We start from the raw sequence: 23,790 nt of genomic DNA, 5'->3' as shown, positions 1-23,790 counted from the left end.
TAGATTTTAAGACTGACACTGAAAAAAAAAAAAGCTCTATACAGTCCATCTTGTCAGCATCCTGATCCAATTCTGTTTGCCTAACACTATAATGAACATGCTGGAAGCCTTGGTTTCAGGGGCTGGCAGCTATGGCAGCAACACTGAGCACAGCAGATCTTGGCAGCAAAAAGAGGCCCATGAGCTCTACCGCCAATCCCACACGGAAGCAAAACACCCAGAAGAGGGACAAGGCAGGGGATCCCTGTCAGAACCTGGAGAGAAACACTTCAGAGAGACCACAGGCAAGAGGTTCCCATCAAGGGGAGGTCACACTGACCTCAACAGCTCTTCGTCCCTGCAAGCCAGGTTGTCCTGACTGATGTAGTAGGCACTTTCCTTGTTTTAATGCTGCACCGGGACCCTTAAACCACCTCTCCAGATGTGGGTAGAACCACAGGGTCCACAACAGGAAGCTGAATTTCCCCAAAGTCACTATTTAAAGAAAGGAAAAAGGAACCTCCCAACCCACTTACCCTCCTCAAGGAGGCGGCTCTGGGAGAGGCCACCCAGAGCCCTGAAGAGCAGCATGAGAGAGCTGCCACCCTTAGATCAGCCACATGAGACCTGTGCAGGAGAAAGAGGGCAGCAGGACAGGAGCAGAGGCATACCCTCCCCTGCTGGAGGAGCCAAATGGGGTGCATCTGCCCAGAGGGCCGGAGAAAACGGCCAAGACAATGGCATAGCCACTGTCTGCCCAGTACCTCAAAAAGGGCAGCTCTCAACCCTCGAGGCTTCCAGGCCACTTCCCGCCTGAGAGAAAGCCCATTTTCCACACCAGTCACTTTGTAATTCCACAGGGGACATCAAGAGCCAAATCTCAAAGTAGAAATTCTGCCCCATCTGAGCTCTAGACCAGGGAAGGGCCCATCAGCCTGAGGTGCCTATAGGGCAGAGCCCAGCCCTCCCCATCACCCTCTGGGGTTTGTTTTTTTGGCGGGGGGGTGGGGGACACAGAAGTCCTGCCACTGGGAGGGTCGGAGTGGTGATGATCCCTGGGGAGAACAAACCACCCAGGGCAGAGCCCATGTCACCCACTTCCCCAGCCCTCAGTCTCCACTTCTAATCCTCCCATCCTAGAGACATGGGTGTTGGCAAGGGCTGGGCTCCTGAATCTCAATGCCATCTCCACTCCTCCAAATGGGGCCAAGCCAGCTGTCTCTGCCCTTCCTGTCATCTGCACCCAGGTGAGCTGTTCAAAATCTTCCCTCGGGCATGACCTACAGCCAGCCCAAGGCCACCTCAAGTTTTGGAGCCACCATGCCCCCATTTTGCTGGAGTCAGGTTTTCTGTCACCTATAACCAGGGGAATCCTGAGCCCACTGGTGGTCCAGCAGGTGTTGGAGGCCCTGCAGACCTTAACTCTCCTAACAGTCACATTCATCCTAATGTATTTTAAAGGCTCCAAGACCATCTCACACGAGTCAGGACAGTTACTATAAGAAAAAACAGAAAAGAACTAATGATGGCAAGGACTTAGAATAGTTGGAACTCTTGTGCATTGCTGGTGGGAATATAAAATGGCGCATCCACTATGGAAAACAATCTGGCAGATCCTCAAATAGTTAAACATAGCCCTGTTTGGTGTGGCTTAGTTGGTTGAACCTCATCCCACAAACAAAAAGGTCACCGGTCTGATTCCCAGTCACATGCCTAGGTTGCAGGCCAAGTCCCCAGTTAGGGGTATATGGAAGGCAACCAATCAATGTTTCTCACATCAATGTTTCTCTCTCTCCCCCGCTTCCCCTCTCTCTTAAAAGGAAAAAAAAAAGTTAAACACAGAATGATCATATGATCCAGCAATCCCACTTCAGGTTGTACACCCAACAGAACTGAATGCAGTGTCTCGAAGAGATGTCGGTGCATCTATGTTCACAGCAGGATTAATTTACAGCAGCTAAAAGATGGAAGCAACCCCAGTGTCCAATGACAAATGAATGGATAAACAAAATGTGATCCATCCATATGATGGATTATTCAGTCATAAAAAAGAAGGAAATTATGACACCTGCTACAACATGGATAAACTGAGGACATTTTAAGTAAAACAAGCTAGTCAAAAAAAGACAAATACCATGATTCCACTTACTGGAGGTCCCTAACGTAGTCAGATTCACAGAGACAGAAGCAGAAGGCAGGTGCCAGGGGCCGGGGAAGGCAGATAGTAGTTAGCGTTTAACGTGGACAGAGTTTCAGTTTGGGAGGATGAGAGAGTTCTGAAGGTGGATGGTGTGATGGCTGCACAACAATGTGAATGTACTTAAGGCCACTGAACTGTACACTTAAAAATAAGATGGTAAATTTTGTTTTATGTATTGTATTTTACCACAATTTTATTTATTTATTTATTTACTGCTTTTACTTCTTTTTTTTCCTTTTTATTGAATTTATTGGAGTGACACTAGTTAACAAAATTATACAGGTTTCAGATGCACAATTCTACAACATATCATCTCTATACTATATTGTGTATTCACCACCCCAAGTCAAGTTCCTCCCATCACCATTTATCCCCCCATACCCTCCTCTACCTCACCCCCTGATTTTACCACAATTAAAAAGATTTTTTTAATGTTCCAAGAGATCCCAGGAAAAGATTCATGCTGACTGGTCTTAGCACTACCGAAGCCTCACTGACCTTCACCAGTCACAGAATGCAGCTCCAGTAGAGTGAAACTGAGGTGGGGTTGAGCCGCCCACAGTGAGCCTAGGAAGGGGCTAGAGTCATCTATACTGCATGGAGCAGAGCAGCACAGCCACAGTCGCTTAGTCAGACTTCCTTGCATGATGGAATTAACCTCAACTTCCTGCCCTGCCACTGGGCCTCTCTCCAGTGCCACTCTCTCAGATCTCACACACAGACATCCCCAATCTTGGCCTCTTCCTGGCCTTCCACACTTCCTAAAAGCACCTCCTGCCCATTGCATATAGAGTTTCTCCCTCCCTGTGTCATCGCCTACGGTTGTCATAACCATGCCCTTGGTCAGCCTCTTCTACAGGGATGTGGGGGCCATAGAGTGAGGTCTGACCAAGTCAGTCTGATAGACAAGACATGGGGGCCATGTGTTCAGGTGAGGGGAGAAGTGGGCCGGGACTCTTCAGGCCCCTTATTCCCTCGTCCTCCTACTTCTTCCCAGAAAGAGGCAGAGGGGCACTGGGAAAAATGGGGTCAGTCCCTGCTACTCAGTCCTTAAACACCTTTGCCTTAGCCCTGCTCACCCAGGCTGAATAACAGAGGAGACAGAACCCCTACCTCAGATCTCTGAGGAAGAGCAATCTGGAGTGGAGAAGGTTTGGCCCCTTAACACTGCCTGAAGGGGAGCGTTAACTCCACCCACAGGCTGGAGCACTGAAGGCAGAGAAAGAGCCACTTTACCCCTTTACATCTGACTCTGCATTCCCTCAGCAGCAGCCACCAGCCCAGAGGACTCAGCAGTCACCCCTGACCTGGCAGGACATGTCTCCAGAAAGTTAGCCAGCACTTCCAGCCCTTGTCTGCTGCCCATTCATTGCTGCCGCTCCCAAGACTGCTGGAGGGATGGAGAATGGGAGCGCACTGGAGGGCCTAGCTCTCTCCAATATAGTGTGGTGGGCATCCCAGCAGGAAAGCTGCTAAAAAAACTAGAGAAAGGTATTTCTTTACTTAAAAAAGAACTCCTTAGCCCTGGCTGGCAGGGTTCAGTGGACTGAGTGCTGGCCTGCGAACCAAAGGGTTGCTGGTTGACTCCCAGTCAGGGCACATGCCTGGGTTGCAGGCCAGGTCCCAGTAGGGGGTGCGCAACAGGCAACCACAGGCTGATGTTTCTCTCCCTCTCTTTCTCCCTCCCTTCCCCTCTCTCTAAAAATAAATAATGCACTTTTTCATTTTCAGGACACACATACGAGCAAGAGCAATCAGCATCCACATGTCTCATTCGACTGATCTGGGAGACCCCTACAATTGCAGGCACTGCTTCAACTAGTGGTTACTGAGCCTTGGGGAGAGAGCCAGTGGCCCAGACCCCAGGCTGTCAGCGGAAGTGGCTGAAGACAGAGCACCAGATCCCAATGTGTGGCATCCTTCAGTGAGGTGCCTTCTTGCTTAGGACATCTACCCTGAGTATCTAAGCTAGATATGGTAGCAAGGAGAAAGGCGAGGAGCCGATGCCTTACTTTGACACAGGCCTGGGATAGGAACAGGGGCAGCTGGGAGGGCACATCCTCAGGCAAGGTGCCCCTGCACCAGGCTTCAGTCTCTCCTTCTGCAGAACTAAGGAAATACCAATGATGGTTTGTGGAAGATTAACCTCAGCCCTCCATCACCTGCAGCTCATTAATTTCTCAAAGGTGGAGTTGTCCAAGGTAGGCTGACCCCACCAGGACTGCTCCATTGTGGAGGCTGCCTCAGGGTGACCTTGACCCACAGGCACCATCACAGGGTGCAGCACCTCCGTTGAGGCCTGGCCTTGGCTCCCCCAGCATACAGAGCACTCACTGCCCAGAAACTGGTCAAGACCAGAGAGATAAGGGAAACCTGGCATCCAAATGCCCTGAACAAAGAATACAACCCAAGAACCAGAATAAGAAAGGCTGCTGGCTCCCACAGCCACCACTGCTGTTCAAAACCATCTTCAAACTGCACTGTCAGGATGCTGGCAAGAACCTGATGACATCCATGCCCTGGGACAAGGTGGCAACCCAGAAAGATGTAGCTCTGGAGGAGTAATGTCAGTGCCAATGGTGCCTACCTGCCACAGACCCATAGAGCTCTCCTGCCACAGTCACCTTCCCTCCAGCCAAAAGCAATTCCAGAATGCTGTGGGACCTAACTCTCAAACATCCAGCTCAGGCATGACCATAGACCCCAGTGTGTGAAGGCATTTGCACCACAGCCAGAATCAGGAAAGGTTAACAATGGCCCCTACTCCAACGAGACCCACATCCTTCCCACATCTGTCCCTTTGCCTGGCCCTCAACACTGCCCCAACATAGGCCTTCCTGCCTTCCCTCCCTGACCATCCACTCCCAAAGGCCAGACTGCATCTCTCCCAGGCCTAGACTGCAACACCTGAAGCTTCCCACTTCACTCAGGATGGCTGTGCGCACCCAGGAATCTAGGATCAGTGCAGCACTGCAGAAGCCACTAAAGAGTAAAGCTTACCATTGTGATTTAAAAAAAAGAGCTTATACAGTGTCAGGGAAGAACTGAGACCTAAGATTATACAAGGATACCACTATCATAACCAAGTGCCTGAATGGAAGACAGAGCAAGGTGCCAAGAAGCCAACAGCAGCCGTGGGAATAGTGTATTTTAGGTATTTTGCCAGTATTCTACACTAAGCTTTATTGCTTTTATAGTAAAAAAGAAATACATTTTTCACACACGTCACTTTTAAACAAGGGTTTGGTGAACCCGCGAACTTTACAAATATGAGAGACTCCCCTCCTTTCCAGAGGGCCTGTGGAAAGTCACAAACCTGCCCCCTGCCCAAGTGACACAGTTGTGGCCTAGGAGGGACCCAGCCTGAGAATATAATTACCATCAGACTCCACACAGCCACTTGGTGTGGGGACAAGAGAGCTCCCCTCTAGACGATTAATGTGGACACCAGCTTTTTTATTAAGAAGTAAAGTGACAAGCCCTGGCTGGGCAGCTCAGTTGGTTAGAGTATCGTTCTCATATGCCAAGGTTGCAGGTTCAATCTCTGATCAGGGCACATATAAGAAACAGCCAATGAATACATAAGTAAGTGGAACAACAAACTGATGTTTCTCTCTCTCTCTCTAAAAATCAGTAAACAGTCCTGGCTGGTATGGCTCAAATGGATTCAGTGCTAGCCTGTGAACCAAGGGGTCACCGATTCAATACCCATCAGGGCACATGCCTAGATTTGCAGGCCAGGTCCCCAGTAAGGGGTGCATCAGAGGCAACCACACATTGATGTTTCTCTCCCTCTCTTTCTCCCTCCCTTTCCCTCTCTCTAAAAATAATCAAATAAAATCTTCAAAGAAAAACTTAGTAAGCCTTTAAAAAATATAAATAAATACAATCAGTAAATTTTTTTTAAGTGACAAAACAACCGCAAGGCATGGCTGTCTGTATCACTCTCACTCACTATACTACAGGTCAGGGCTCGTTTGAGGGGATTGTTCTCAAAAGTGTCCCTTTGTGCTGTGGGATGACAGTGAAGTAGCCACTTGTCACTGGAAATGAGATCTCAGACAACTTTGGCTGTGCAGCTCAGACCAAGGAGAAAGTCATAAAGGCAGAGAGCAGGTAGCGAGGCCCTAAAAATGAAGGATGGGGGAGGCCAAACCCAAAGGCACCACATGGATTGCCAGCTGGGCCCTGCTAGGCCAAAGGGCACAGCTCCTGCCACAGAGAAGCAGATTCCCAAAACAGGGTCTGCTCCAGCCCAAAGCCATGAAGAATGGAAAAAAGTAATGGCCTTGTTTTTCAAGGATTCACCAGCGATGTCACAATCCCAGCGTGATGTCAAAACTGCCTCAAGAGTAATGAACTCTGGCCTTGCAGCGGAGTCAAGGGAGGGTGGGATTCAGAGAGCAGCCTGTTGTTTACATACAGCCATCTTGGAGACTGGCGTGCAGCCAAAGGTCTGATCAAGGATCAGGACGGCAGCCCTGGCTGGTGTAGCTCAGTGGATTGAGCACGGGCCTGTGAACCAGACAATCGAGGTTCGATTCCCAGTCAGGGCACATGCCTGGGCCTGGGTTGCAGGCCAGTTCCAGGCAGGGGCGAGTTCCCAGCAGGGGATGCATGAGAAGCAACCATACATTGATGTTTCTCTTCCTCTCTCCCTCCCTTCCCCTCTAAAAAAAAAAGTTTTAAAAAAAGAAAGGATCAGGACAGCAGGCAGGCTCAGACCCTCACACAGCCTTGCTGCCTCCTGCAGAAACTACCAACATTTACCCCACACTGGGGGTGCTCACCCTCTCCAGCATCTATGAGACATGGGCATTCTGAAAGCAACTCGCTCCATCCAAACCATCATGCGCCCACCTTGAAACACACAAGCTAACTGAACCCCTATATGCTTCTGACATACACTTCTGACACCCATGGGCCAACCTGCTCCTCTCTGCCCACAGAGCCCACCACAGCTGTCCACAGGGGGTATTGGAGTCCACCTGGCCCTCAGCCAGGCCCAGTTGGCAGGTTCCTCTCAGAGACTGTATCTCCTAGAGTCTCCACCCATTTTCCTAACCCTTCTGACACAAGGCTGACGGGACCAGAGGAAGTAAAGTGTGCAGCTCAGGCCAGTGCTGGCATATGGGCCTCGATCCCAAGTTGGTGGTTACTGTCATCTTTAGGCTTTTTTTGGAGGAGGGGGCACAGAACAGACACAGCAACTTCAGACATTTGCAGGCCACTCATGTCACAAATATTCACAGGAGCGTGGAACACTGGCATTTTAACTAAAACTTGAGACAACGATGTGACTCCCTTTCATAGCTGGGTCCCAGTAGCTCAAGCGCCCTCCCAACCTGAGATGCAGCCTGGCCAGTAAGGACAGTCTAACTGACCTCAGGCTGGTGACACTGCTCCTCAGAGTCTGACTGCCCCCAAAGCACAGTGGGAACAATAAACTTGCCTCCTGGCAGCTGTCATCAAAAACAATGGGCTGCCCTGGCTGGTGTGGCTCAGTGGATTGAGCATCGGGCTGCAAACTAAAAGGGTCACCAGTTCAATTCCATCAGGGCACATGCTTGGGTTGTGGGCCAGGTCTCCAGTGGGGGGCATGCGAGAGGCAACCAATTGATGGTTTCTTTCACATGAATGGATGTTTCTCTTCCTCTCCTTCTTCCTCCCTTCCCCTCTCTGAAAATAAATAAAATCTTTATTTAAAAAAAAAAAAAGAAAGGTGTACAGGGGCCTGGCCCACAGCCAGCAGAGGCAGAGCTACCTAGTCCTAAAGGCTGCCCATCTATAAAGCAGACAAGGCTGGCAAGAAGCTGCCCTGCTCAGGGCCAAGTGAGGTGCCCCTCAGGAAAAGGAGACAAGCTTGCCTCCCAGGGAAGGCCTTGCTGTACGAGGGAAACAGAAGCTAAATTAAGGCTCCTCCTGCTATCAGTGCCCAGGCTGACATCCACACAGCCGCCCCCTGCACAGCAGGGAAGCAGCACCCAGTACAGCTCCAGAACAGTAGTGGTATATTTACTACAGGCCTCCTGTACCCCTCCCCCCACCCCGGCTGCCCACAAACACCCTTTCTGAGGAGGACACATCCCTGCAGCCGCCCTCCACAGATTACTGGACCACTCCCCTGCCCCTCATGTCTCAAGGCCTGTGCGCCCAGCTTGCCTGGACCCCTCACCCAGCAGACCTTAGGAGATGCTTCTGGAATCTCCTAGAAGCATCTCTCTCAATCCTTTCAGGTCACCCACCCCATGTCATCATGTTGCATCATTTTATTTCCTTCCTGACAATGACCACTGACAAGTTCTTTTGTGTTGATTTCTGTGCTGCCCTGTTCATTATCTGTCTCTTGCTTCTACAATGTCAGCTCATGACACTAGGAGCCTGACTTGGTCACTTGTGAATGTCCAGCTCCTCAGTAGTGGCCCTGCACAGACCAGGCGCTCAGTTAAATTGAGGTAGCTGCAAGAGTTCAGGCCCCCTGTCTCCAGGGCTCCACTCTAACTTGCAGGCAGGGACTGGCTCTGGGTAGAAGCACCAAGTGCACACGAGGAGTCAGGGTGGTGTTGAGGGCGCACACATGACAAAAGGATCCCCACAGCCCAGGGAGGAGGAGGATAAGGAGCTCAGAGAGGGCCAAAGCACTGGGACCCTCACAGCCGTAAGAGGAGGAGGAGCCAGGGCTCAGAGAAGGCCAGGTGCTGGGATTCTCAGTGCTGTGAGAAAAAAGATCTGGACTGACAAGGATTAGGCACAGGACCAAGACCCCATGCAGGTAGAGGTGGGATTCAAACCTAAACAGACTGCAATCCCCATGCTTCTTAGGCCTCTCCCTGGGCCCTTAATTTCCTTCCTTAATAAGAGGAAAAGGTTACCCAGCAATGGAGCCCACTGAATCCAACAATAAAATGCCCAGGTGGGTTGAGGCAGGTGCCCCAGGGAGGGTCACCTCTTCAGAGTGGTCGGGGGACCACTGAGCTTCTCTGAGCTTCTCTGAGCTTCTCTGAGCTGGCACATGAGGCTATCTTGGAAGAATGGGTTGTGTCCACACTTCCTCCTCTGTATCCTCTCCTGGAAGTAACCCATCACAGCAAAAAAGATCCACAAGAGTGGCTCCTTCAGGATTCTCCTGAATTTTTATATCCAAGGAGAAACCACACAAAGCCCAAGTCTGGATGGCTGGCAGCTGTGTGTATTACCACATCTTCACCTTCCACCAAATTCCAGACAGGCCACAAGCTCTGCGCAAAGGCAGCTCAGACTTCAGATCTCTCTGGAGAGAGAAATCTTGGGGACTTGTACGGGAGGCACTCCAACAGCTAAGATTACAGGAAGTTTCTCTCTCATCTCCTGCTACTTCTGAATTAGGACAAACCTCTTTGCAATTGAAAAGTAAAAATAAAATCCTCTCCACAAGCTGCCATTAGCAAACCCATATTATAACCATAGCATGAAAAAAGAGAAAATTCTACATTATTGACAAAGCTGCACATCTGAGATTTTGTTGACAACCAATATACTGTTCTGGTCACACAAACAAGTTCTCCAAGTCGCCTGCCCTGTGCCCAGCACCCAGCACCCAAAAGCACAAAGAGCACCTGAGCTGCCCTCATTTTAGCCCCGTCTACCACAATGCCCAATGGGTATGATTAAATACAAAAAATTGCCAAGTCACTTAAATTACCAGACTGTTTCTGAGCAAAACACAAGTCTGGGTCCCTCAAATTTTAGCCCAGACAGCCAAGATCGCCAGGACAGCTTGAAGTTCTTTGAGGGAGCCCCTCCTGGTGACTGACTCTAACCTACACAGCTGGGCTCCACATGGGACCAGCCTGAGTGTGCAGTTACCTTCACCCTCACATGCGGAAGATCTAGCTTAGTTAGGGGATGTAACCAACACCCCAAATTAAAAATAGCAGTGTGACAGCATGAGGTGGATGCACAGGCAGGCCTTCCGGACCAATGGATCAAGTGAGGGCAGCATGGCAGGGAAGGCGGGGCTCTTAACCCAAAGTGACCAGGTACCAAGTTCACCTTATTTACATGACTCATGAGCTCTTCCCAAGCTGCCTCTAGGAAAGTCTGCCTTCCTGCAGGACAAGTCAGACTCAGGAAGGGAATTCCTCAGGGAAGGGAGGCTCAAGTCAACCACTGTGCCCCATACCTTCTCCTCTTCCTCCCTTGCAGGGAGTGCCTCAGCTTCACCTTGGGGAATCCTTCTGACAAGATGAGAACTTACAAAAAAAAGATGAGGTCTCACTTTTATTAAGGGGAAACTGAGACACCAGGACAGGAAGGAAATTGCCCAAAAAGATGGGAAGCATGGGAAGGGTGGGCACCCAGGAAGTGATAGTAATGAGACAGGGGAAGAAATTCCCAGCTTAGCTAATGGTGCTGAACAAGTCTGGGGCAGGAAGAAGGCCACATTCCTTCCTAGTTAGTCTCTCTCCTCACCCGCCCCAAGGCCCCCTCATCCCTGGTAAACACAAACACACACGCGCTGAGAGAGGCCTCCTCAGCTACCTCTGATTATGAAGCCCCCACTTTCCAGGCAAGGCAGAAAAGAGCTCCCAAACCACTCCCCTCAGGACCTGATCACCCAGCACCTGCAACTTCTGTCCCAACAGAGACTGAGGGCGCCATGATACAAACAGAAATGGGAAGAAGCAGGTCTGACCACAGCTCCAGAGGTGCCCCAAAGTCAGGCCTAAGAGAGGTGCACAGCAGCCTCTTCCCCATCGCCTGTCGTGAACCAGGTGGCAGAAATGAAACGTCTTGAACTCCCCCAGATGGGCCCAAACAGGCCCTTGAGAAGTTGAAAGTCAGCGGCCAGGTGCTGTAGCCAGAGCTCCCTCCCAAGTGCCCACCACCGGCTCCCAACCTGAGAAAAGCACCAAGTCAGAGAGACCCCTAGATTCGCAGCTTCTTCCCCACAAAACACTCCCACTCTCTGATGGTGTCCAGTGAAACAAGGTCACCTGGTGTGTGTTTGGGGGGTGGGGGAGGCAGAGGGAGGAGTTGCAGACAAGCTGTCAATTTCTACACAAACTCTCCTTCCCAAGAACCAAGACTGAGCCCAACTCCAGGGTCCTCAATGGAAAGAGTCAAAGACTGCCGCCTCACACAAACAGAACAGGACCCCACAGGCACCCCGACAGCGGTGCCCCACTTACCCACCCAGAAAGAGACACTGCCAGAGAAGCCCCAACCCCACATCCCTCCCCCGGCGAGGTGAACAGTTCGGTTCCGGGTGGACAAGGGAAGGCCCCCGGACGCCCCTAGGTGCCACACAAACGCTCCCCGGACCAGGCGCGAGAGTCCGGACCCCTCCGCTGGCCCAAACCGCCCACCAGTGTCGCCTCCCAAGGCCGAGAAGAAACATGATTCTCTGCGCCATGCCGGCCAAGGAACCCAAAAACAGCACTCCGAACGCCGGACCCCGCGCCCCCAGGCCCGGACGCCGGGCGAGAGGCGCGCGAGGCCGGCCCGCGCCCCGACGTCCCGGACGGCCGTACGGGGCCGACGCCGCTCACCTGGCTGGCACGGTAGTTCTCGAAGGCCCTCAGGGCACTGTCGGTGAGCTTCACGTGAAACACGGACACCTTGCTACCGTCGCTCACTCGCCCGCACGACAGCCCGTAGCTCCGATTCTCCCTCAGCGCCGCCATCTTGCGACCATCGCTACCCGGCCCCCCTTCCCGATTCCAGGGACAGCGCTCCAAACCCGCCCCGCCCCGCCGCCCGCTGACGTGCTGCATTATTCATGACGCGCTGCTTACGCCCTCTCAGGATGCGAGGAAGCAGGCCGCCAAAGACGCGCAGCCCGCCGACGCACTTTATTATTCAGAAGACGAGGTTGGCCACGCCTCCTTTTTTCGGGTTTGCGAAGCCCCGTGGTCACGCCCCGGTATTCTGCATACTCTTGAAGCTTGAATGACCCACCTCAATGGTCATTTCCGTTCCGGAACTCCGCCTCGGCAGGCACACCTTTCCAGGACCCGCTCATATTTGTATTATTCATAATCTTGACTCAGCCAAACCTGTCGAAGCCCCGCCCACCGGCCACTGACGTGATGTATTATTTATGAGGTCTCCAAGCCTTCAGGCTTTGGCCTCTGTTGAGAGCCGCAGGGAGGGCGTGGAGGGGGCGGGGAGCAGGAGCAAAACACGTGGGGGGCGGAGCCCTCGGCTGCCCGGTGAGTGGGCGTGGCTATGCAAACGAAGCGTGCGTGGGCCGCCAGGTTGTACCAGTAGGGTTTAACGTGGGCGGATAGCAGTCTCTCCAGAGCCCCCACCCACTCATAGTGCTTTTAGGGGATTCAGGAGGCCGGTGAACTTTCCCCATGATAAGAGTGGGCTTTTAGTACAATCAAGTCCTGCTGCTCTCCTTAGGGAAACCTGCTCTTGCCTTTCCTCTCTCCACCTTTTCCTTCCAGACGCGTGTTCCCTGCCTCTTTCTCCTAAGCTCCAAAGACCCTTTTGCCTCTGTCCAAAGACCCTAAAGCCCTTCTACCTCTTCTACCTCTGCGACTTTCTAAATACTTTCACTTACATTTTGGGGTGGAAAATCGTACATGTCCAGGCCCCGTGAGATCATTGTTGTCCAGCTCCATTTTTTAAAAAAACGTTTTAAGTATTACAAAAGTGTAAAATTCAGTGGCATTTAGTATATTAACAATGCTGTGCAGCCACTACCACTGTCTAGTTCCACAGCATTTTAATTATCCTAAAAGGAAACTCCATACCCACTAAGTCACTCCCCATTGCTCCTCTCCAGTCCCTGGCAACCAATAACCTACTTTCTGTGCCTATGGATTTGCTAATTTCTGTATCTGGATATATCCTGGAATGAAACATGTGACCTTGTGTGTCTGGCTTCTCTCAGCATGTTTTTAGGCTTCATCCATGATATAGCTTTTACCACTACTTCATTTCTTTTTATGGCCAAGTAATATTCCATTGTATGGATTGACCATTTTGTTTATCCATCATCTGTTGATAGACATTTGGGAGGTTTCCACTTTTTCACTATGATGAATAGAGCTGCTGTGAACATTCACATACAAGTTTTTGTGTGGGATGGATACTTTCTGTTGGATCTGTACCTAGGAGTGAAATTGCCAAGTCATTTGGTAATTCTGTTTAACCTTTCAAGGAACTGCTTACAGGAACTAGTACAAAGGACACATGGACAACAACTAAGGGGGGGGGTGGAAATGGGAGGGAGGTGAGGAACTGGGGGGGGGGCTGGGATAGAAGTAAAAGACAGGAAACTGTACTTGAAAAATAATTAAAATAAATAAATAAAAAGGAACTTCCAGGCTGTTTTCCACAGAAACTGCATCATTTTATTAAGTTCTCATTATACAGGTGAGGAAACTGAGACAAGTGCTAGCTCACCCAGGAAAGCTCTTCCAGGGCTCATGGGCCTCCAGACTTGTGGAAAACTCTGGGGTTGTTTTCTTTCTCCCTTTAATCTAATTACAGATGGTGGTCATAGGATGAAGATTTTCAGGTAAGAGAAGGTGAAGTTCAGGGACTTTCTGTATGTCCCTACCCAAGTGATCTTGTTAGTTTTGCCCACCACTGCCAAGGCAGCACTACCATCTATACCCTCTGACCATGAAGTGCTGAGGTTCTGTGCTCAGTGCTTAGGACCTATGATTGTGTTTTGGGATAGATACGGTGGTTTGGACCAATCTGCCCCATGAGGAAACTGAGGCTTGGAGAAGCTCAGACAATCCTCAATCAGCAACACTACAACCACAGGTTGTGCTACTTGGTAACAAGCATTTCTCCAGGGTATACTTCCCCAAACCTCCCAACAGTACCCCAGGGACAATAGAGAAATCATCAAGCATTGACATGTTCTCCAAAAGTCTCTAAGAACTAGGTCACCCAAGAAATTGAAAGCTAGTTCATTACCTTGGTGTAGCCCATCAACACATCCTCTACCCAGCCAGCTCACTGAAGAATCTCTAGCCTTTGTATTCGCTATGCTATTGTTGCCCAGACACAGGGCTGTCAGCTTACTGAACTATAGACCCTTTTAATTGTTGGTTTCAGAGAAGCCCCCAGCTAGGTCCCATCAGGGTGCCCATTTTCAGTTAACGGAAGCAAGACAAAATAGGGTAACAGGCACAGGGAGTGCGAACCCCTATGCAGTTCACATCTGGGTACTCTAGGTACATCACCCCACTTCGAGCTTGTTTCCCCCTCTGTAACACAGGTCTACTGTGGCCCAAGAGGAGATCCCCCACTCCTCTGGCCCAGTCCCAAGTGGCGGTCAAAGAAGGCTCCAGAGCCAGTAGAATGCGGGGTGGGAGCCTTTATTTCACTTGGGGTAAGGGAGAGCCTGGACAGAGGGCAGCACACAGGGCAGGAGAGGTTGGCACTTGGACAGGGACTGGATAGGGGGAAAGCTGCCCCCAGGCCTTGGGAAGGATAAACTGAGACAGATCCCTATTGAGACCTAACCCAGGGGGGTAGGGTAGGGGGGGTAGGAATTGGGTCTGGAGGAATGAGGGCCCCCTCCTTACGGGCTGGGCGGGGGCTCGGCCCTGCCTCACTTTCCTCCTATAGGGCCTTAGTCCCTCCTGTTCACTGGGCCACATGACCCTCAAACCTCACTGTCCCTGCCCCAGAGGAGCAGGCTAGGCCAGAGAGGGTAGTGGACAGGGAGCTTGGGAGAGTTAGGGAGCATGTGGTGGGGTCCATGGTGCTTGAAGGGGTGGTGGCCACCTGGGCATTCAGTTCCTGGCAGCGATGACCACAGAGAGAGCCACGCCCCCCAAGGCAACAGCAGTTGCCCCAAACAGCCACTTCCAAGGGATGGACTGTAGATAAAGGGGAGGGAGGAGGAAGCTGGAGGGCAGTCAAGACTGGTATCTTAGGACTCAGGTACCAATACAGCCCACACAGGCCTTCCAACAAGCCACTGCCTGACTGACCGTGCCTTTCCTGCTTCCTGGTAAACTGCTACATGTGCATCAAGACTCAAGCCAAATCTCCCCACTTCCAGGATACATCCCCTTCCCCTCTGAAAGCACCATCACTCCCCACCCCAAGCCCTACAGACTGTATTCCACCTTCAGCTTTAGTCCGGATCACATAGGGGTAGGGCCTGTGTCCCTGGCATGGTCCAACACAGCCCAGGTGATGAGGACATCAATGTTTGCAAAATGAAGACAGTCCCTTTACATGGTCTGACCTGCCCCTCCTGCAGGAGCCTCCCTGCCCACTGGCCCCAGCTCACCCAGGCACCCTTGCCAGGACACTTGGCAGGCAGCCGACTGGGGTTGCCCAGCATTTTCCGGTACAAGGCAGTCTCCGTGCTCCGCTGGGCTGCATGCTTTTTCACTAGCTTCGAGAGCTCTGCATGGATCGTCTGGGAGAGGGGGTTGGCAGATGGGCTAAGAACATGCAGCAGTGGCAGCAACCAACATGACCATCATCGCTGGTGCTCTGCCTTTCTGGTGTCCTGGGTCACTTGGACTGGCGCCACAGGAACCCAAGGGTTCCGTCTGCCCCTCTCTGGCATCAGTAAAGTGGGGACTGCTGGCTCCATGCCTCTAGGGAGCCCGTAGATGGTGCAGAGCACAAGGTTGTGGGAAGAAAGCTAGGGACACTGGCACTGGCCAACCTGGTAGCACCTTTAGCTTCTGAGATCCCTGGTTCAAAATAAGCCCAGCCCACTTATATATGGGTCATAAGTGTCTCAGCAAGTTGGCTACGGCCCTTCAGACACCTACCCCATGCCACTGCTCAGGCAGAAACACAACAGGGAGAGCTATAGCAAGGACAAGGGGCAGATGACAGGAGGGACATCCCAGGCAGGCTGATAGGGCAAGTTTCCAGGGCACCCCCATTCTGCTCACCTTGTTGGAAGGTTCCAGCTTCAGGGCTGCCCTCAGGATGGGGATGGCCTCACTGTACTCCCCTTGCTGGGCCAGCACCTATGGGAGAAAGTAGTTGGAATCACTCCGGACCCACAATTGGGCCATGCTTTATGAAACCCAGAACCGTCAGGCTCCTGGCCACCCTGTCAGGTCCCAAATCTATCCCCAGGAGTCCAGTCATCCCACTCTACTCTCCTGAGCCCTCAAGACTCCACTGGATTCACCCCACTGGATTCAATGTTGTCCGCCCAACCTTCTCCTTCCCTAAGTGTCTGTTTCGGCCTGTGAAGAGACCCAGTCACCCACTTCACCTACTCCTCCCTCACCACCTTGACTGGACACTTCCAAAGCTCTGACCCCAGTGAAAGACTCCAAGTCAGAGTGTAACTCAAACCAACCAATAAGATTCAGCCTGAAATATGCTGGTGCCACTGGGAAGGTGGATGTTACACAGCAAGGATGAAAGCCTGGAGCTTTTGGAGGGCAAGAGGGAGCATCTTGGTCACTCCCAAGAGAGGAGCCTGCCTGAGAGGGGAACCCACAGCAAACCAACATAGCATTCCTGTAACATTGCTAATGCCTGGATCCAGACCTGCCCGAACCCAAAACGCAGAGATTTGACGTGTCACAAACTATCTTCTTTCTGCTTAAATCTTTTTGAGTGACTTTCTGTCACCTCCAACCAACATATCCAACATGTGAGCTACACAAGCAGGGTATTTATAAACCCTTGAAAAATACGAATGACATTGTCTTCCTCTCCACATTATTATGCAGAACTCCACACATAATGAGTGCTTAAAAAAACGGTTGGCCCTGGCTGGTGGTGGCTCAGTTGGCTGGAGCGTCATCTGTAAACTGAAAGGTCATGGATTCAATTCCTGGTCTGGGCACATGCCTAGGTTGCTGGTCAATCAATCCATATTTCTCTCTCTAATCAATGCCTGTCTGCCTGTCTCTCTCTCTACCCCCCTCCCTCCCTTCCCCTCTTCCTAAAATCAATAAGCATGTCCTCAGGTGAGGATTTTTTTTTAAATGCTGGCTGGAGAGAGGCCATGCTCAGTTCTCTCACAAACATGCTAGGTGACCCAGTGCTTGCTTACACCTCAGTTTTCTCAGTTCACTGCTAAAAGGTGCTGGAAAATCCCCATTCTGCCCCATCTAGGGTTGCTGTGAGTATCAAAAGATGGAAAAGAAAGCAATTAAAGTCAAGTCCATGCAAGCCAAATTCTCCCCTATGTTCCACCAGAACTTACTAGGCACCTATATGTGCCTGACCCTCCTTGCAAGGTTAGAGATTTAGTAGTGGCTGAGACAAACAAAAGCTCCACTTCCTAGCAGGGGAGTTGGACAAGAGGCTTGACACTTCCATGTGCTGATGGTGACGTGGGAAATATGAAGACGGGGCAGGGAAGAGGTCAGCAGGGAGGGCTTCCCAAAGAGATGACATTATAGCAAAGACCTAAATGAGGCAAGGGAAGAACACATGGGAGTACCTGGGGTATGAATGTCTCAGGCAGAAGGAATTGCCTGTGCAAAGGAAGGGGTAAGGAGGCTAAACAGGACGGAGAGAAGCAAGAAGTAAAGTGGAAACTGACAGGAGGAAAAGGAAAATCAGATGGCTTGGATCAAAGCCCCAAGGGCAGCAATGAGAACTCAGCTTTTGTTTTGAAGAAGATGGTGGCTATGGAAGATTGTATGCAATGAGCAGTCACCATTGGGCCACATAGCAGTGTGTGGAAGCCTAAGGCTTGGGGTTCACATCTGGCCTCAGTCAGTGAATTGCTGTGATTCAAATTTCACACCTCTGCACCCATCTAAACCTAGGTTCTTCTACCTATACCCGAGTTGGCTGGCTGACACCTATGCCCTTTTCAAATCCTGGGTTCAGAACCAGTCCCACTGGTTTGGGCTGGGGAAGCCAGCCTGCTACCTGCACCTGTGCACCCATGGCCCACCCACCCATGGCCCACCTTGCCCTTGCGGAAGAGCGCCTTGATGTTGTCAGGCTGGTGCTCAAGCACAAGGCTACAGGAGCGCAGCGCGGCCCGATAGTGGTCTAACTTCAGCTGCGAGGCTGCCAGGTTGTTCAGACACTTCACCTTCAGCTGCAGGAGCTGCTCCTCCTCCTCAAATGTCATGTCCACTGTTGGGGGACAGTACTCAACTATGGGGGCCGCTACCACACTGCCAGTCCCACAACCACCTGCCCACTACATGACCGGGGCCAATGCCCAACCCCCACACCCGATGGAAGAAGAGACTAGGGAGGGGTCTCAGTCATGGGAAGATGGTCCTCAAGGGACCTCAGCCTCCCCAGCTCTGAAACAGGCTAAGACTGCACCATTCTCGGCTCTGCCAGAGTCTTCAAAACAGAGCCTAAGTGAAGCAAAGGCTTAACCACAGGCATGTGGTGTGATACTGTGTGAGGTCACCCCAGTCCCCACATCTACCTGTGTCCTATGACATCCCATTGATCTGGGATCTACCACAGGGCTGGAGCGGGCCCTAGCCTATAGGTTAGGGATGGATGCATCTATCCATATTCTGGAATATTTTACAACATTCTAAATATCAGATCCATGTGACTTGAGGTTGCTGGCACTAGCAGACACCTTTGCAGGGGAGGTGGGGGGATTTGGCCAGGTGGTCACCTTTGGCGCTGGAGGTGATAGCTTTGATGGCGAGGTCATACGAGTTGGCTGCCAGCACAAAGTCAGCTCGCTGATAGTGAGCATTGCCGCACTCCCGCTTCCGGTTGGCCAGTGCCACACGTTCCTGCCCTGTGAGCATCTCCAGGTCAGGCCCATCCACAGCTGTCTTCAGCGTCACCTCCAGGCACAGGGCCGCGTGAGGGGGGATATATGGGCTCCTGCTGGGGGGTGGGGCAGGGGGAGCACTCAGACCTGGGAACCACCATGATGGCACCCCAGACACACTGGGCAAGCTTGGCAGCAGGCAGAAAATGACTCAAGTCCTAGAGCTGACCCTACTCAGTAAAATGGAAAGAAAAAAATGACTCTTGCCACCCTTGAGCTATGATTTGTTGAGTCACATACTTACCTCCTCCCTACCCCAAAAAGGGACCCCCGAAGTGGCAGGTTCTCACCTGCCCTGGGGGCCATAGCAGTACTTGGAATCAGCAGTGACCATAGCCGTCTCCCCCACGTCCATGAGCGGGACACTGAGATCCAGGGCCTAGATGTGCAGAGGTATGAAGGTCAAATGGATCGTGGATCCAGGTGCAGCCTGCCCCCACCCACCCAGCTATCACCACCTCACTTGCATCACTCCCTCCATTCCACCCCTGCCTCACCCCACCCTGCACCAGACTGCCCAGACCCTAACCCACTCCCACCTGGATGACATCACAATCACCCAGGGTGAACACCAGCTCCGGCTCCTCCTGCACTCGTGTGCCATTCTCCAGTGACATTTGCAGCTGCACTGTGACCACCTGGCCTTTGGTCGGGCGGCTTGAGCCAGGTGGGCCTGGGACCAATGTCTTCTTCCTCAATAGCCCATTCCCTGCCAGGGACCGGGGATAAGCAGCCTGTCACTCAGTGGCTCAGTTGGGCACCTGCTCTCTAAGTGCCTTCCCCTATAAGCCCCACCAGCTTCACCTATCCCAGGTGGAGCCCAGCCCCAGGGCCTAAGCTGAGCTTGAAAAATCTGCTCTGCCGCTTACTAGGCAGGTGACCCCACACCTCTAGGCTTTGGTGTCCCCGTGGTCTGTAATATAACACTGGTCTGGAATACAACTTAAGTCTGAATGGATTCTGGTCTAAAGGTTAGGGACAGAGAGGTATCTATTCATATTCTGGAATATTCTGCAATGTTCCAAATTTGTGTGCCGCTTCCCAACTTGTACATGCCCCTGCATCCAGCCTAAGAAGCACTGATCTGGTGGATTCTGGAGGACCCTGTATCTTGAGGTTTCAAGGCACTAATGGTGGATATACTGACTGGATCACACTCAAGCACTGCCTCTCATCGGGGAAACTTTGGGCAAATCACAGCCCCTCTCAAGGTGTTTCACTGTCTGGAAGCCTGAACTATGACTTCAGAATGCAGCTGACAATATAAAAGGTCAGAGCCATCCTCCTGCTCAGAGGAGGAGTGGGGCAGCTCCTAACACCAGTAGAAAAAAGCTTCCCAGACTCTAACATAGCCAAGGGGGCTGTGCTGCGTAACCTTGGGCAAGCGCCCTCACCTATCTGAGACTCAGTTTCCTCATCTGTAAAACATGGGTATGGTAAGAATTATATCACAGGCTTGTCATGTGAATAAAGATGGTGCACAAGCCTGGAACAGAACCAGTTGGCAGTCAATATTACCTGATGTTGGTTTTGGAAGCAGCAATGTTTTTATCAGCAGTGATGGTAACATTAGTAACAGTACTGTGTTATCAATATTAGTATTACTTTATACTACTGTTTTGGTATCAGTATAAAAGGTAGTAGTAGCAACGAGGTTTTACTATTATTTGTGTGACATTAGCATTATTTAGGACATTATATGAATACCACTACTAATACCAATATAATTCCCTAGTTCCCAGAATTGCTGTGATGGGGTCCATGGCAGGGACATGTGTAGATTCTGAGTCCTTTCTTGCAGGACTCCCCTGAGAAATTAGAATGCTAATGAATACTGTAAACCAGACAGGAATGAACAACAAATTGGGATGTTCCCCAGATCTATGTGATCTGAGGACACATTTTCCAGGGAACAGGTACTTGTCAAACAAACGCCAAGAAAAGACGCAGTGGAGCCCCAACTAATGTGGCCCAGTGGGTTGGGTATTTGTCATGCCAATGGTCGCCGGTTTGATTCCCAGTCAGGTCACAAGCCTGGGTTTTGGGCCAGGTCCCCGGTTAGGGGCCTGCAAGAGGCAACCAACAGCCCTGGCTGGTGTAACTCAGTGGATTGAGTGCAGGCCTGCGAATCATATGATCGCAGTATGATTCCCAGTCAGGGCACATGCCTGAGTTGCAGGCCAGTTCCCAGCAGGGGACTCACGAGAGGCAACCATACATTGATATTTCTCTCCTCTCCTTTCCTTTCCTTCTAAAGATAAATAAATAAAACCTTAAAAAAAAACATTATTTAAAAGAACAGCAAGAAAAAAATTTTTTAAAAAGAGACAATCAATAGATGTTTCTCTTGCACATCAATGTTTTTCTCCCTCTCTTTCTCCCTCCCTTCCCCTCTATAAAAATAAATTCAAAAATAAAATCTTAAAAAAAAAAGAAAAAGCAGCAGTGGAGGTTGGGAGCTGCTGGCGCTTTGAAATGCTGGCTGTGTGGCCCTGGACAGGTGACTCAGCCTCTCTGAGCTGGTGTGTGTGTGTGAGAAAGAGAGAGAGACAATGAAAGGGGCTCATAGACATGAAACATGTCAAGCAGCTGACTATGTCTGGCGATTACCGTGGTTACCACATGTGTTACTTCCAACCTACTTACTTCATGGCAGAGTTGGGGAAATCAGGGGAAGAGAAGGCTTGGGCCAAGGTCACTACTGAACTGTAGCTGTCTAGGGCCTTTGGGTAAACCCAAGCCACCCCTGCACCTTACCCAGGATGTCCAGCCACTCTTCTGGGGCTGGAGCAGGCTCGGGCTCAGGTTCCATGGTGGCCAGAAACTCTCGGGCCAGGGCCCCAGGCTGTTCAATTTCCTCCAGTGGGGGCTGCCCCATGTCCTCTAGTGGCTGCAGCTCACTCGGGTCCTCCTCCTCTTCCTCTTCGCCCTCTGCATCTTCCATCCCATCCAACACTTCGAAGTCCTCAAGAGGTGGGACCCCAGCAGGTGGTGGGGTGCCGGGCTCAGGGCCCACAGCAGAGGGCTCAGCACAGGATGCCATGCTGCTGGGGGGACGGGAACTGGCCCTGGTAGAGGGAACAAATGGGGGTGAATATCCCACCCAGCCTCTCATATCCTCCTGTGCATCCATTCTCCACACTGTGGATCACTTGCTATGTGACTCAGGGGCTCCAGGCCTCAGTTCCCTCATCTGTAGAGTGGGTAGAGCAACAACCCTGGCTTGTCCAGAGGATAAGAACCCAAGCATCAAGCCCTGGGCATCAGATTCAAACACAGCTATTATCAAAGCTAAATAATGTTTAATATTTATAAACACCCCAGGAAGCAGGATACACTCTCCAACATTTTGCAGAAAAGGAAATTGAGACCCAAAGGAGCAAAGCCATTTGCCCAAGGTCACAGAGCAAGCCAACTGCAGGGTCAAGATTTGAACCCAGGGCTTCATCTGATTAAATGCCCAGCGGAGATCCTGGGTGGTTTTTAGGTAGACAATCCCTGAGGTCTTGGGGAGACTATTTTTAGAGCCCAAGAGAAGGAGAACTGAATCTTTACCAGGGCTCCCCATCTCTAGCTGACCCTGCTTCTAAGAGGGGCCGTCTGCTAACTTAACCAGCACCTAAAATCCAAACCTTTTCCTTCCATACTCTGAACCTAAACCACACCAAAGACCCTAGCCCAAACACTTTCTGGGAGCCCTTTCTCCTCTCCTCCGGCCTCCTGACTAGCCTCCCAAAGTGGCCTTTATAGGAGTGGTGGAGATCCCCACCGCATCCTACAGCCTCTTCCTTGAGCCATCAAAAACTGTCCCCCACCCCCAGGCCCCAAGCTTGGAGGTGGTACAGACTTCATTCTAATCCAGCATTCCCCATCCCTGCCCAGCCCTACCTGCCTGCCCCTTCCGGACTCGGCTCCCTTTCCTGAGATCTTCCCAGCCCCTACCCCCACAATCCCCGGTGCCTGCACAAGTCGCCCTCCCCCAACCATAGCCCCTAGCCCACGTCAATTGCCCCCACAGCCGTCCTATCGCCCCGTAAACAACCCGATGTTCCCAGACCGCCCCCCTCCTGATCCCATAACACCCTACGCCCTCCAAATGCTCCCCGCCCGTGCCTGGCCCTCCGTCAGCCCCTCACCAGGCCCCCAAAGCCCCACGCCTGTTTGACGCCACTAGGCTGAGTCCCCAACCTCCAGAACCCCTCGAGTGCCCCGGGCCCTGCACGTCTCTGCCAGCACAGCTCCCTTAGCTCCCCTTGGACCTCTTCGGCCCCCAGCCCCGCTGCCCCCACCTGGCCGCACCCCCTCCGGCACTCCGACCCCCCAGCACACCCCGGCTCGCCTCCCCCGCGGCCCTTCGCCCCGCCCATAGGCTGCAGACCCCGCCGCGCCGGCCCCCAGACCAGCCTAGGCCGGGGGAGCGCTCCGGACCAACGCGGCCCTGCCGGCACCCCGGGACACGTGCCTCCGGCTCCGGGACCCCCGCCTGGGGTCCTTCGCCCCCTTCCCGCCCCCAGCCGCGGCCGCCGCGCCTCGGGAACTCAGCTCGGGCACCAGGCCCCGCCCCTGCCGTGCCTATTGGCCGCCGCCACCGAGACATCAGTATCCATTGGCCTAAGCGCACATCCGTCTCAGGCACAGGCACCGCCCCCTTCCTGCTTGTATCCGCGGGGCGTTATTAAAGGGGCAGAAGCGGCGGCGCGAGTAGGGGAGGGGGCGGAGGCAACGGGCCCTGGACCAGTCCATTTGTGGGTCGGTGCTGTGCAGCCTGTGCGATTCACCGCTGGGGTCTGAGCTTCAACCTATCTTTTTGCTAAATGGAGATGAACACGCCAGTCCATTCACTCTAACCTTGGGGGCTGTTGGGAGGTTAACATTAAATAGTATCTCGTTAAGGAGT

The 23,790-nt window shown here is 52.0% G+C and overlaps 2 protein-coding genes across 3 annotated transcripts in view; both read right to left on the bottom strand.

Moving 5' to 3' along the window:
- Positions 1-11,895, bottom strand: part of ELL (elongation factor for RNA polymerase II) — a 61,202-nt gene extending 49,307 nt beyond the window's left edge. The window contains exon 1 of the mRNA XM_037029011.1: positions 11,710-11,895. Within this exon, the coding sequence (XP_036884906.1) occupies positions 11,710-11,844 (135 nt within the window). The 5' untranslated portion in view covers positions 11,845-11,895. The remainder of the gene's footprint in view (positions 1-11,709) is intronic.
- Positions 11,896-14,489: 2,594 nt separating this feature from the next.
- On the bottom strand, positions 14,490-23,455 carry FKBP8 (FKBP prolyl isomerase 8). Of its 2 annotated transcripts, XM_037028726.1 has the most exons (9): positions 23,356-23,455; positions 21,651-21,961; positions 19,433-19,602; positions 19,184-19,272; positions 18,729-18,949; positions 18,048-18,220; positions 16,054-16,131; positions 15,432-15,563; positions 14,490-15,012 (listed from the first exon to the last, which is right to left on the bottom strand). In XM_037028726.1, exons 2-9 carry the CDS (start codon positions 21,934-21,936, stop codon positions 14,926-14,928), a joined length of 1,236 nt encoding a protein of 411 aa, XP_036884621.1. In that variant the 5' UTR covers positions 21,937-21,961; positions 23,356-23,455; the 3' UTR covers positions 14,490-14,925. The 2 variants fall into 2 exon arrangements, with proteins under 2 accessions (XP_036884621.1, XP_036884620.1); XM_037028725.1 differs by lacking the exon at positions 23,356-23,455 and having other exon boundaries at positions 18,729-18,946.
- Between the last annotated feature and the right edge of the window lie 335 nt (positions 23,456-23,790).

This window comes from Sturnira hondurensis, unplaced genomic scaffold, assembly GCF_014824575.4.
Source record: "Sturnira hondurensis isolate 20B ecotype Veracruz unplaced genomic scaffold, ASM1482457v3 Scaffold0020119, whole genome shotgun sequence".
NCBI classification, from domain to species: domain Eukaryota; kingdom Metazoa; phylum Chordata; class Mammalia; order Chiroptera; family Phyllostomidae; genus Sturnira; species Sturnira hondurensis.
Note: the sequence above shows the minus strand (reverse complement) of the source record. Positions and strands in the feature narration are given on the sequence as shown.

What these genes read in the sequence shown, in the direction of transcription:
- FKBP8 (XM_037028726.1), bottom strand. Translation starts at nt 21,936, where the DNA reads ATGGCATCCTGTGCTGAGCCCTCTGCTGTGGGCCCTGAGCCCGGCACC. An exon ending in AGCTGGAACCTTCCAACAAG is followed by an intron (nt 15,564 to 16,053) that starts GTGAGCAGAATG and finishes CCCCTCTCCCAG; the next exon opens with ACGATCCATGCAGAGCTCTC. An exon ending in GTCCTGGCAAGGGTGCCTGG is followed by an intron (nt 15,013 to 15,431) that starts GTGAGCTGGGGC and finishes CTTTATCTACAG; the next exon opens with TCCATCCCTTGGAAGTGGCT.